This window comes from Aspergillus sclerotioniger (genome assembly GCF_003184525.1).
Source record: "Aspergillus sclerotioniger CBS 115572 chromosome Unknown BO94scaffold_11, whole genome shotgun sequence".
NCBI lineage: Eukaryota > Fungi > Ascomycota > Eurotiomycetes > Eurotiales > Aspergillaceae > Aspergillus > Aspergillus sclerotioniger.
In genome coordinates, this window is record NW_020291001.1 from 372,255 (window position 1) to 386,552 (window position 14,298).

General features: G+C 50.2%; 2 protein-coding genes across 2 annotated transcripts; both read right to left on the bottom strand.

Moving 5' to 3' along the window:
• Nucleotides 1-4,285: 4,285 nt before the first annotated feature.
• BO94DRAFT_37360 (uncharacterized protein) lies at nucleotides 4,286-4,922 on the bottom strand. Its single transcript, XM_025607227.1, has one exon. The coding sequence runs from the start codon at nucleotides 4,763-4,765 to the stop codon at nucleotides 4,436-4,438; it is 330 nt and encodes a 109-aa protein (XP_025468380.1). The 5' UTR covers nucleotides 4,766-4,922; the 3' UTR covers nucleotides 4,286-4,435.
• A 7,491-nt stretch (nucleotides 4,923-12,413) lies between these two features.
• On the bottom strand, nucleotides 12,414-14,133 carry BO94DRAFT_534244 (FAD binding domain-containing protein). The gene has a single exon (XM_025611494.1). The coding sequence runs from the start codon at nucleotides 14,069-14,071 to the stop codon at nucleotides 12,503-12,505; it is 1,569 nt and encodes a 522-aa protein (XP_025468381.1). The 5' UTR covers nucleotides 14,072-14,133; the 3' UTR covers nucleotides 12,414-12,502.
• Nucleotides 14,134-14,298: the final 165 nt, after the last annotated feature.

Consider the following 14,298-nt stretch of genomic DNA (forward strand, 5'->3'; position numbering starts at 1 on the left):
CAGGAAGAAGGAAAGACAGACAGTCTGGGGAAGGGCCCGAAGGGGATCGGCGAAGCTTATGAACGAATACAGGATCGCAGCATGAGGATGGGCCGCAGGGACGAAGGGAAGCCCTGGCGTTGCCGTGTTGGTGATGGCTAGTGCCACTGACGACGTCCCGTCGGGGACGGTTGCAGATCGTTACTTTGGGCCGCTTAGGCTTCGAAACGGCGCCAGTGTTAAAAAACGAGAAAGAGGAATTGCTTAGTGGCAGTGGAAATCTCCAAATGGGAACCAGTTCCTCGGGTGACTCTCAAGGTTTTGGATGGGTCTCTTTCTCCCTGGTTGGGAATTTTGTTTTTCTTTTTTTTTTCGATTTCGATTTTATTTTTTTTACGATTTAATTTACTCACTGAGATTGAATTTGATTTTTGATTTTTGATTTTTTTTGCCCGCTCACTCACTCACTCACTCACTCACTTGCGTACCTCTCTTTTCTCCCCTTCCCCTATCTTAATCCTTTTTTTTTCGAGTATTACTATTATTCTATTCTATGTATCTAGTTGATTTCAATTTTGTTTTCTAGAAATTCAATTTCGAGGCTCATGTTCATTTGCTTCTTTTCTATTTTTGTGTTCTCTTGCCGAATAGGATCCCCTTCATCTAAGGGAAACGATGCATAGATGAAATCGCAATAAGCCTGCTCGATACAATTACAATATTGCGTAAGCACCAGATTCATTCAGAGACATCACGGTTGCTCTTCGGGAGTTCAATATAATTCATACACAACATCGATCCAGGGAAGGTTAAACCAATCACCCCAAAAACGCAGGGGTGCGGAAAGGGGGACACCTGAAACTCCGTCCTGAGGTATGTATGTAAGTGTATGTATGTACGGATCTCAATACGAAGGAACACACCACCGCCGTCTCTGCAGGCCGTATGTAGTCGGTAATATTAATCTAGTCTCGAACCTACCTCCGACGCCGTGGTCAGTCTCCAACACCATCATCACAGAGACGGGACAGCCACAAAAAAGAAACGAGCGTGAGCCAAAGTCAAAAGACTAAAAGGGCAAAAGAAAAAAGGAGAAAGAAAAGGGAGGGGAATGGGAGGGGAACAGAGTGTGGGTTTCTGCGCAAAAGAGAAAAGGCAAACACAAGCAATCGGGAAACATGGAATGGCGGATGGAGTCCTACACTACAGTTCAGGCACAGGACCTCTTTTTTGCGTGGTTAGCCACCGTCCCATGATGGGATATGGAGAACCTACTCCATATTCTCTCCGTGCTCTCTCCGTATGTGGCAGTTCTGTCAGGAGCCGTGCGGGAATATTCCTCACACTCTTTAGGGGGGGGGCGGTGGGCTCCAGGCCTGGGTAGGGGAGGGGAATAGACTACACCTAACTGGGACTGTGAGGGTGAGGAGCGATTAGTGTAAAAGGGGGGGCAGCGGGGGGGGAAGAGGGACTGTAGTTTGTGCCGTGTCTATACAAAGTAGCGTGTCTGGAGGAGGGACCAGGACCAAAACAGAAAGGCGTGGGAGCAGGGTAGATACGAAGAGGGTGTGGATAAAAGGGAAAAAAAGGCGAAAAAAAATCATGGAAAAGGGAAAAATGGAAAAGATTGCAGGAGGGTAGGCAACGCCAAGAGTTAAGCTTAGATGCAGCGACCAAGGTTCGCCTTGAGCCCTTGAGGGTGTTTCAAGGTAGCGGGGAAGTGGCGGCAGATCACAAAGATACGTCAAAGGGTATACCCGTTCCGTGGGGGAGAAGGTCACTGGACAACTAAGAGATAAAAAAGCTCCCAGGATGGGTGGGCCAGCTCCACCGACCGCCCATGATTGACTGGCTGTCCCTTTTCCTTCCCTTTTGCCTTTTTGGATCTGGCAGTCCCAGCAGGTACCTGGTTAGTACGCCGATGTGGTAATGTGAATGTCCCAGGGACCGCGATACCGGTATCGTTACCATGGTACCGCGCCAGAACTACACCAGAACTGCCACCGAAGAGTGAGGATTACTAGGTAGAGAGTGGAAAAGGTGACCGACGACTGCTGCTGCCTTGAACAACTTCCACGGAGAAAGATGGGTTCCCCTTAAGACGTCTGTCTATATCACCGCCAGCCAATGGTGGCATTCCTCCGACGCCATAATGCAGAGGACATGTTGCGCAAGAACAGCCAAGCCTCCATCCAGCGAGGTCCAGACTGATGATTGGTAATTGGTTCATCTGGGCCTAGTACTAGTTGGTAGTACTCGGTACGTACTGGTGATGACTTGGCCTTTGGGAACGCCGTAGCCGGCGGCCATAGGCCATAGGGCGGCCTGGCTGCAGGGCCTACACAGAAACTAGGGGACCACCGGAATACCACTAGCCGGCAGCATCCTAATCGAGGCGGTATAGCAACGGCGGCTCGTACGCGGATGCTTTCGCAGGCTCGCAGGTGAGCAGCAGGGCGATGGAGCCCTCCATGCTTCGAATCATCGAATCTTCCTGTCGAAGCTCTTCTCGACGCGCATCCACCTCAAGTTCGTTTGCATGCATGGCGGCGCTGCAGCAATCGGTGCAAGGCCAAATTGAATCATGCGACGGGTACACCGTGCGTACGGACTCCATACCGCAAAGATCTGGCAACGGAAGCATCAGGCTCGTATCCCAGCTTCAACTACTAGTAGTTATGCTTCCGAGCCGACATTAAGCAGGATGGGACACATCTCAACCATAGAGCGACGACATCCATCCCGGCGGTGGCATGTACATGGAGCAGCTAACTTTGCTGCCGATGCAAGCAGAGCAAATTGGGTCGGACTAATCATCAAATTGCTGCAACCCCGTCAGCCATGATGCTGTAGGTGATGGTATCGGGGAAAGGATGCAGAGGGAGCAGCAGAGGCCATGCAAGATGACGACATGGCTTTGCGATTACACCGCGTTGGATCGGGACGTCGACCATTTTGCGCATTCTGCAGAGGTCGCGCTCGCGTGTATCTAACCCGGACGGAGTAAACCGTCATGAGATATTTGCCTCCGGTGCGGAGTTCGAGCATCACCATACCAATAAGGTGAGGGTTGGAAAAGAGTCCGAGGCCTTTTCCCCTCTTTCTGTTGGTAACAAGTAATATCCAACAAGCCCCGCCTCGGGGTGCGGGTAGCAACCAGGGTCACGTCAACCGCGGTGGTTTCCGTAAATAACCCCGGGAGGATTGATTCTGCTCCGTGTCAGCGTAATTTCCATGCCTCCAAGTTCCTGGGAGGGTAACTACTATGATACCATAGTAGAATCCAACCCTCCGGATATTAGCTCAGCCACTAAACTTGAGGAATGTCATCTATCGACTATCTGGATAAATTATCGCACCACCATCTCCGATTCAGATCGTGACCACGTTACCGGGATCCCATGGGTGACCCGCTCATCCTCGGTTCTGGCTGGCTAGTGACATGGGACGGGAAACCAACTTCCATCCATTCCCATGGCTTGCTGGCTCTGGATCCAAGTTTCTCTGCTTTTTTTCCTCTGGGATAAAGCATGGTCAATAGACTACTACTCCGTACTATTGTGTGGTCTTTGCTAAGTTCCTATGCGAAATGGGGCGACTGGCGAAGTTAGCTCCCATATAATCCCACCCGCTTAAATTGCGTTCTCCGAAAATAGGGAGCCGTCCACACCGACGTCAGAGCGCGGGATCAGGGTAGCCGTAGGAGCCCGCGCCCTACGCTAGCGGCACCAGGCCAGCAATTTGAAATCCGCTATAGGTCGGATAATGGGAGAATAGAACACATCACACGCAACATCCACCTCCCAACTAGCAGAGCCAACATTGGTGCGGAGATAACCTCGAGCGCGGAGTGGATTCGTCGCAGCTGAGTGATTTGAGTTCATCCTACCGAGCGTGCATGGATATCACCAAGCTGGACAAAGGGTCAATGACCTCAGCTCCTGAACTCTTTGCTTGGTTGGCTAGGCATGACCTGGGCCTAGACTCGGTGGAGGATAAAGAAGCTCTTAATCGATAAGCCAAGCATGACCGCCTGTCAACTCACGATGGCTAACAGCCTAACACAGGAGGCTCATCAAAGCCCCTATGCCAGACTTACCAGTGGTATCTACTGCACCCTAAAGAAACGTCAAAGTGGATGCTCGGTCAGGAGTGACGGACGCCCACTTCTGCAACCGTTCGGCTGGGGCGTTTTCCTGCCCACTTCCCTGAGGATGATGGTCTGTGGCCACTGGAGCCGGGAGCTGGGAGGACCACCAAGGATCAATATGATAGGTACAGCTCATCACCTCTCGGGACTAGCTTAACTTAAGGTTTTCTTGATGCTCTGGAGGGGTGGGCATCGAGTCCACGATAACAGGCTAATAGGCGAGGGTGCAGACTGAGCGACAGGGGAATCTGCTGGAGGGTGACCACATGCATGCCCTCTTGCAGTCCGAGCATCGGAGATGGCGGTTTAGGTTTGTGCCCTGGCCTGAGAACAATGGCTATCTTTTTTTTGGAGTCCGCTGTCGCGTGGTGTGTGCTGGGCGACACTTGTTGAAACGAAAAGCATCCTGTAATTCTGGAAATCGTCATTGGTTCCCGGACCAACCGCCTCTCGACATACCGTAAAGAGCAGGTGCAAGACAGGTTGGGCCAGCGTTGTGCCAATGAGAGGGGCGGACGGGCAAAAGCGGCGGCGGGAACGTGGGTCGGGGAAACCCACCCGGCCTGGCACGAGGCTGGCCATGCGATATGGGCCTCTCTTCCCAAACGCTCGAGTTCTGGCCCATGGATCGATCATGGAGAACCGAAAAACAAAGTTGGGCCCCCCCTCCTTGACCCTCCCCCCCTCTTTCCATCGCACTAGATGTGATTAGTGTGATTAATGGCGGTTGGGGCCTCAATAGTCAATAGTGTCCATCTGGATTGGGACAAGTCTGAGTGACAGCGTCAGGCCAAGCTTCCACTTTCGCCTCCCCCAATTCTTCAGACCTGGACTGAAAATGGACTTTTACGCAAAAAGGTAAGTCGACAGGTGAAGCTCTCGAGGGAACATGGTACCGGGACCGCCAGTGTCCCAGCCTAGCCACTAAGGTTCTGCGGCGTCTACTTTAAATGACAGTGCTGAGTACTGACGGTACTGACTCTCCACATAGGACTGTGCACACTGCACAGTGTACACAGCAGTACACAGTACACAGGATCTTGAGTTGGGAGTGGTTGGAGTATTCAGCTGTGAGGGGGAATGACAAATTGCCGTCGCTGTCTCACGGCTCCAGCTTACTCCGTACCTTGAATCTTTTCTTTTTTGCTTATGGTTCAGGTTTTCTGGAGGACGCATCATCAGTGAGGCGCTGCGGAAGGGGCGAGGAGAGTTTCTCACTCCGGAGTCAACTTTCCCGGTTCGTATCCACCTCTGGACTCTTGACGAGGATTTCCGAGAAGCCAGGAGCCTATAGGCGTTCTCGAATTGACTGATCCCTTGTCCTTCAGGTGCAATATATCTGGGCCGAGGGTTGTTTCATCCCCAATCACGGAGCTTCCGCAACACCATGCCATCTCGGAGTTGGACTTGTGATATCTACATGTTGTAGCCAATAACCACCGCAATCACACGCTTCGGAGTTGTGTCCTATCCAAGTCCGTCTCGGGACGGGATGTAGGGGCAACGGCAACTTGACACCGAGCAAACCTATGCTGTCAATTCTATATTGTACACAGTACGGAGTACAACGTAGACGATGCCGACTTCGGGGGTTGGGGATGATGCAAAGGGTACGGAGTAAAAGGGCAACCATACTCCGTACTGCAAGTTTCTACGGGATACATCCACTCCACGGTCGCAAACTGGATACACTGAGTTGTGCGTGGCTTCATACTCCTTTTTGCGAAGGCTCATTCTGGGACATGGGAGCTCCACCAGAGTGGTATACATAAGTGGCAGGTACGGCGTGACGGGGAACCCAAAAGAGCGAGCCGAAATCGCTAGGAAACAATAGGTATGCGGGCTGGATGGAGTCTGGTAGTCCAGAGGCCCAAGCGGTGCATTGCGTAAACCAGCAGAAGAATCCCGCGCCCGAGATTTGAGGGCGACACTGGAGGCTGAACAGTCCGACTATTTTAATCGCAGGAATGAGAGTATAGCTACGGAGTAGCAGTTGGAGAGGCAGTATCGAGTGCTTGGTCCAACGTACTTTGGCTGACGACGACCAGCCTGAGACGTGACTCAACCAGGTGGTACAAATGACAGTCGGCCTGGATGGGGGATTGAATCCTGTTGCCGGCTTGGCTGATTTGCCTCTTGACCGCCGGATCCGCTTCCCAGCGGAACCGTGCCTTAACGCCACTCAGCAACTCAGCAGGCCAACCATCCGGATCTCACCGCTTTTCCGTACGGCAACCCTCTATTTGCTGTCAGTCGCCCCTCTTTGCCCCAGTCTAGATAGTACTAGGTAAAGGAACGAACTGAGTTCCCATCAATCCGTGCCTTAGCGCTTAAGGTTTGCCCTCTTTGCAGAAATTGGCCCTAAGCCTATCCCGGCAGGTCGTACACTACCCAATTAGGTAGAGCGCCCCCTTGACACGGCACATCATCCCCAAAAACGCGTAACGGGACCCAGAAACGGTCGGCCAATCATCAGCCACATCCACCCAAGACCGGGCTGACCCTGCCCCTAATCCATTGCGGGGAGTCCTGATGTGGTAACCCGGTGGGGCCACCTGAACACCTCGTACCGTGGCCGCTTTGCCTTCCTGATTAAGCTGCCCCTATGCTTGAAGCCTTGAAGGCAGTATATCCGGGTGGCTGATGCAGTTTCCACGGTTTGACTTTGATGCTGCAGTACTCCGGACATAGTAATGTGCACCAGCCTTGTTATTTGATATAATGCTGTCTATTCTACAAAGTACAGTATAGAACCTAGATACATAGTATTGGGTCTAGATCGATGAAGCACCGTGTTATAATTAGGACATTAATCTCGCTTCCATTGTCTACAATTCTACTATCAACGCCAAGGAACATAGGACATCGTTCCGAGGATTCCGAAATGAAATATCTCTTGGTAGTTGGAAACAGCAATAACAAACGAGTTGTCTCAGCAGATACCTAGTAGTGGTGTAGTACACACAGTAACTAGTCATCTAGATCTATACTCCGTAGTACGGTAGCCAACCAAACTAATCTCAAGCCACCTAATCTATCTACCACGAACCACCATGACCGGCATCTACATAGTACGACGATCATCCATGACATCGGCACTCATTAGTGTCTGACCAGCCAGCACCAGCACCAGCACCAGGGTGAGGGCCAGGGCCAGAATTAGGCCAGAGCAGGGCCAGGACCAGGATCAGGGCCCCAGTGACAATCAGATCAGGAACACTATCCATCCATCCATCCATCCATCCATCCATCCATCCAACACCTATCTATCTATCCATCTATCTAGTAATACCAAGAAAAGATAAAAATAACCACACCAAGCAATGCACCAAATTAAACGAATCTTCAAGAACAACCCAGACCCCCCTAGGAAATGCTAAACAGTAGATACATGGTCGATCTCACTTTATTTTATTCCCTAGATAGACCAGCTGAAACAAAAACGACCCCCCTGGGACAAACAAACATCTGTCAATTCTGCACGGGGCTCATCAGGTTCGGATCCTCTTTGCTTTTTTTTTTTCTTGGCAAGTGTGGGCGTCGTGGGCATGGCATGGGCATGGCAGTTGGTAGATCCTATCCATCCATATGATCCCACACGGCAGATCGTCGTGATTGGCATGCGTTGTACTATTACTAGGATGGGGCAGGTGTTAGATGGGTGAGTAATATATATTAAGGATTAGGATAAGGATTAGGATAAGGATAAGGATAAAGTATAGGGGTTACCATGATACCTAGATAGATAGCTAGATAACTAGATGGTAGGTAAAGAGAGAGAATTATGGTGGCAAACACGATCGTGATAGTAATACTTGTATCATACATACAAAGATACACCACCACACCCACGCGCGATCGAGGTTTAATCCCCAACCCCAACCCCAACCCCAAGCCAAAAGGTAAACCCAAACTTACAAGATCCCAATACCATAGATCTAAGAAGAACTAAAAAAAAAAAAAAATTGAGAAGAAAACGTGAAACCCAAAGCGCTTTAGAATAATCGCCTTACCTAGGTACGGGAGGAGTCTTTTTTCTCTTTGCCGCATCTTCCCATGTTCCATGGTGTCAACCTGAAAATTGAGACCACCAGTGGATGGATGTGGGTGGGGGGGGAGGCAAGCAAGCATAGTTTACTTTACTTTTCCCATACGAAGGAACACACTACACACTACCTAGAACAAAAGTGAAGGTTCCATCTACTTTCTTTTTCGGTTTTGGGTGTAGTGCAGTGCCCTTCTTTTCTTTTTCTTATTCGGTTGTGGGAGGTAGAGTTTAGTTTTGAGTCTATCTACATAACTAATCTTAATCAAACTATCTTAGTTTGTTCGGTTGGTGGTTAGTTAGTTAGTTAGTGACTAGGTTTGTTAACTTCGTATACTCCATAGTATGTACTATGTATGGGGGCGGTTGGAGATGGAGTGGTTGTCCCCCCGTCCATACCCAAATTTTTGACAGGAATTGTTCACTGGATGGATGGGTCGGACTGCGGATGTTGATGGGATGGATGGATGAAGGAAAAGTGGGGTGGGAGTGAGCCAACACTGAATAGGAAGGTCGGGTGCCAAGCCTGAGAGACTAAGTAGGTACCTAGGATAGGTACCTAGAGGCGAAAGGAGAATTCAGCTACTTATTTACGGAGTACACAACAGGGGTAACTATTTGCTTACAGGGTATACGATTAGATAGGTAGGTGGTAGTTGCAACAATTTACAATGATTATGAGAATGGCGCAATTGCATACCATGATTGGAATGTGTCAGAAATAAACGTATCTGATTGGCTGGGTCCCCCGATATACCACCGCGACCAACCAGAATCAAGATCCACTTTGTTCCAGCTCAGATCTTCTACTTGTCTAGTGTCTACACTCTACACAGTATGGTAGGTAACTAGGTACGGAGTACTACTGTAAGAACTAGGCATAATCCGTGGGATGCCGGAGCTGAACTGAGCGGGTCAAGCATCACTATTGGCAAACCACACTATGATAATTTCAATCCCTGGGCTAGAAAAGCAGGGAGGCCTGCAGCCACAATCCCCGGGGACGGCAGATAGTCGATAGCCGAGCTTGGCTCGACCAGATAACCCAATCATAGGATGCGCCCCACCGCAGCTGACGCGTGCACATCTTGAGCCTGCTTCTTCTTCCTCCGTCTATGGATTATCTCATATTTCAGGATACCTACTACTGCATACTACACACTACTCCGTAGATAACTACAGTGAAATAATAAATACCACTGGAAACAATCCACCCATCACAGCAACACCACATAACACACACTCTAAAATAAAATAAAGTAAAGTAAAGTAAAGTAAAGTAAAGTAAAAAACTAACTTCATCCCCAAACTCAACTCACCTCACCCAAGTTAAAGCCCGTATCGGCCTCCATATGAACCCCGCAAGCCCGTTGCCCGAAATCCCTGCGTGCGATCCTGACCGACCCACCTGGCACCCAAACACTGCCACTCTCAGGGTTGCGGCTAGCAGCCACCTGAAACACGCCGCTCCATTCTTGCTGTCGAGAGGAGAAAGGTATGGGTTCCACCCGCCACTCTTCATGAACATGTAACTGGTCATCCAGAATGATATCACCCTACCACATGCTTGAGCCTTGGGGTCGTATTCTTTTATTTTGAGCAGCTAATACTAATTATAACAATAGCATTCAGTTATTGATTAGTGGTGAGTTGAATTGAGATTTTAGGGGTGTATACCACCCAAGTATGTAGAGTAGGTAGGTGTACGTAACCTCCCGTACCTACCTGCCTACATGTAGGTCCATGTACATGTACATGTACGCGGGGTGACGACTTCACCTCACCGAGACAGCAGACAGCAGCAGACATCGGCCACTCAACCAAAAAGGAAGCAAATCCGCCCGCCACCAGGACCCTGAACAGCCTAAGCTTCCTGCGACAGCCGCTGGATCATCCCGTGTCTAGTGAGTGGGCCTTCACCATCGCCTACCTAGTTATCTACCTACATAATAATAATAAAGTATACAGTTACGCGTTTGTCTCAGGAGTCACATCAACGGTCTTACGAATCTGAAACCATCCCCGATGGATGATAATCTGATTGTTTCGAATTGGATCCTGATGACTATGACTATAATATGGCATGGTATAGTATTATATTAAATAACGATAGGAATGGTCGGTCGGTTAGTTGACTAAATATCTAGTGCGTGCTTGATCCGTGTGTGATCAATGCCTGAATATGGTATGGATTGGATTGGCATTTAATTTGATGTTCTATTAATATATGAATGAGGAAGACCCTGCATTTGGAGGTGGGTGGTGGGTGGTGGGTAAGTAGACGTCATATGGTGATAAGTAGTGATACCTACCTACCTACCGTTATGATAATTGATAGCTCATATGGAGGTTCGCGTGGGTGATGGATGTAGGGTATGTATGTGTCTAAGAGACGCGTGGTTCAGGTACTTGTAGTTGTCACTTACATGAGATCTAGCTTTGAGGACAGTAGTTTATCTTAGAAATGAGAAACATGAGGGATAAAGTTAGAGACATTATGGAGTAGGTAAGTATAGAGTAGATCCCGACACATGGGCACATCACATATGAGTATTTCGGCTTCACATGTCCCTCGGAATACCTACTGCCACACTACTAACAAAACATACGAAATATCACCACCACCCCTCCTAGGCATCCCAAACAAGGAACAAAATAGTACAATACAACCCTGGAAAACAATTCCACGTCTCCCAGCCTATCATTTCCGCCTCCCACTTCATTAAAACATAGGGTTGCATTTGCACATCCCGTAGCCTAGTTTATCCGACCCATGTGGAATACTTCCCGACCGACGACTTACCTACTGTGTATGTAGGTATGGTATGGGTATGCAGTACGGAGTATGATATGCCTAAATCAATAATGTGATTGCACTGCCTCGTTGGAACGGAGGACAGTAGTCCAACTGCATGTGTTACCTGGATTGATGTATCATTTGTGTGGAGGTAGGTAGGTACTACATAGTACCTATGGTAGGTGTGGGTGGATTAGGCAGGGAAGTTTAATTGTAGGCAACTAATCTGGTGTGATGAGTATTGGGTGAGTCAAGTGTGGGTTAGGTACATGCTAGGTGGGTAGATAGGTACCTAGAGAGGAGTAACTAATTAGTTAGAGTAAACGCGCTGAGTCAGCTCATTTCCTTCAGCTCCTTCAGCTCAGCTCAGCTCGTTCATTCAGCTCAGTCAGTAGTGGTAAACCAACAAAACACCAAAGTAAGATGCTCAAGCTAGGTAGTACTTACTATGCTACTTACCAGTAGGTACCTAGGTACTCCTCAGTACCTCAACTAGGTACAGTAGTACAAAAACCACCCACCTAATTTTAAATCCCCTCACCCCTCCCCTCCCCAAATACCACAACAACAACAACCAAACAAAGCAATTATCCAGTCTATTCCAACCTACCTACCTACCTACCTACCTAACTATCTACTCAACCTATTAAATATCAACAGTCTTCATTACCCCCATCCGGAAAATGTACAAAATACCTACCACCTCACACACCAAAATAGCCATCTCCAAATAATGTTCCCCACTTAGCGCAAACCAATGGCAGGGACTGGTTGACAACTAACCCCATCATACCGATCCCCCCCCCTTCACACCTAACCAATCATAATCCCTCCCCACACGGGAACGCAGAAGCCAAGCCCACACATGACATGGGTGATGGGGAAAGGCTTACGCGGCACATAACTGAATTGAAGTGGATGGGTTGGAGAGGGGCTTGCCTGCAGGGTGCAGTAGGGCTTGGCGGGATTGCGTGGATGATGATGATGAGATCATGGATACGATATTGGGGGGTTGTCATTTGTCTTTTGGGTAGGTAGGTAGGTAGGTAGGTAGTAGGTGCTGGGTACTGGGTAATGGTTTTGGAGATGGGGGTTTGCGTTGGGAGATATGGTGTATGCTGCATAATAAATATTTACCTTATATTGTTTGGTGGTGTGTAGGTGTAGGTAGGTACTAGGTAAAGCATGGATTTGATGGATGCTCCTCATATCTTTGATTGTGGTGGTGCTGGTAATGTGTGTGTAGTTGTTGGGGATGGTGAGTTGTTGGTATGGTTGTGGTTGCACACTGAATGCTGTGCTAGTTATTCGTCCTTTACATGGTTGAAGATGTATATATCTAAGTACTATGTGCCTGATGCGGTAGGTATAGATGTAGTAAATGTAGATGAGATGTAGATGAATTGTACTTCGATGCTGGCCTGGTGGTGAATCTGCTACAATCTGCAACACCTAGTCGAAATACTATATCGATATATACCAAATCTATACCCAGTATAACATCTCAATTTCTGACCAACCCTATAATCAACTACAACCGCGCCTTCACATTTGATACCCTCGCTGCCGCCGCTGCTCCAGCCCGCCGTCCAAAAACCGCCCCCGACGTCAAACCACTCCCCCCAGGATAATTATCATAAAACAACCCTCCCAACATCTCTCCCACACAATACAACCCCGGCACCTCCTGGTCCGTCATCGACGACACCACCGCCGCCGTGTCCGGTCGAACCGCCAACCCCCCAAACGTAAAGGTGATGCCCGCCGTGACCCTCACAGCCAGGAACGGTCCTTGATCAATCGGCAACGCCCAATTCGACTTGGGCACCGTGAGTTCCAACCCCTCCGACTGCGTCGACAGTCCATCCTTCACAGCCGGATCCCACTTCCCCCCCGGCTGTCGACGCTGCCGTTCATACACAGCTCGGTTATACTCGTGAATACTCTGCTCGAACCGCTGCGCATCCTCTAGATCAAACAGCGCACACTTCTGCGCCAACTCACTAATACTATTCGCACTGATATGCTGCACCACCTCCGGCCGGTACTCCTCCGAACGCAGCCAGGGAATCGTCCGCGAATCCCAGATCTGGAACGCCATGTGGCCCGGCTGATTGAGAATCTGCCGTCCGATCATCGCATACGTATAGTTGCGCAGATCCGACCCCTCGTCCACGAATCGGTTTCCCTGACGGTTGATCATGATTCCCAACGGGTATCCCGACTTGGTGAACTCGTTGGAAATCTCCCGGTCGCCTGTATCCGCAGGCGCGTTGGCATCCCACGCCACGCAGTGACATCCGGACCAGTTCCCAGCCTGTTTGGCTGAGACGTCCCGGATCGCCATGTCGAATGCATCGCCCGAGTTATAGGGCGTGCCGCGCACCAGCGCCACGTCCCAGTGCGGTCCAAGATACTGGGCACGCATGCGCGGATTGGCTTCGAAGCCGCCCGCGGCGAGAATCACCGCGCCGGCCCGGATAGACTGGTCGTGGCCGTGATGCGAGACCACCACCGAAGTGACGGCCCCGGACACCGGATCAGTGACCAGTTTCTGGGCCGCGGTGGAGAAGAAGATCCGAATGCCCAGTTTCCGGGCCGCTTGCAAATGGTCCTGGATGAGACCTTTGCCTCCGTCTTGGGTTTTCAGGGCAAGGCCGCCCCAGAACTTGAGCCGGCCGTTGACTTCGTATGCTTGGCGGTTGAAGGAGAGTTGGAATCGGACGCCGTTACTGGCGAGCCATTTGATGGCCGAGTTGGACTCGGTGACTAGTGTTTGGCAGAGTTCGCGATTGGTTCGGCGACCTGTGACGCGGTTCATGTCGCCGGTGAAGTCGTCGACGGTGTATGGACTCATGTCGATTTTCTGGGCGGTGGTTGCGTCGACGTTGTTCACGATGGGGAGGAGGTCCTCGAGACCTCCGTGGACGGTGCGCATTGCGCCCGCGGTGAAGTAGGAGTTGCCTCCGGCCCATTCTTCAGGACATTTGTCGATGATGAGGACTCGTTTGGCGCCGGACTGGGCGGCCGAGATGGCGGCGCAGAAGCCGGCATTGCCGCCTCCAATGACGAGGACGTCGCATTCTGAGGGAAGGGCCATGTTAGATGATTGAGTAGAGAGTATAGTGGTTTGGGGATGACATCTACCTGATGGCTCACGGTGCGTTTTGTATGGACTGGCGGGGATTGTCCGCGGGTTGGGACGGAGAGTTATCCTCCGTCGGTCCACGGGCGGAGGCAGCCCTTCCGAGCTGGCTTCACGTCATCGCGGAATAATGTTTGGGAGGATCGCAAACCTCGCATGGCCTGATGCGGAGCCTGAGTCCG

Bases quoted from the DNA above. Each gene is read 5' to 3' on its own strand.
- BO94DRAFT_37360 (XM_025607227.1), bottom strand. From the start codon at position 4,765: ATGATCGATCCATGGGCCAGAACTCGAGCGTTTGGGAAGAGAGGCCCA.
- BO94DRAFT_534244 (XM_025611494.1), bottom strand. From the start codon at position 14,071: ATGGCCCTTCCCTCAGAATGCGACGTCCTCGTCATTGGAGGCGGCAAT.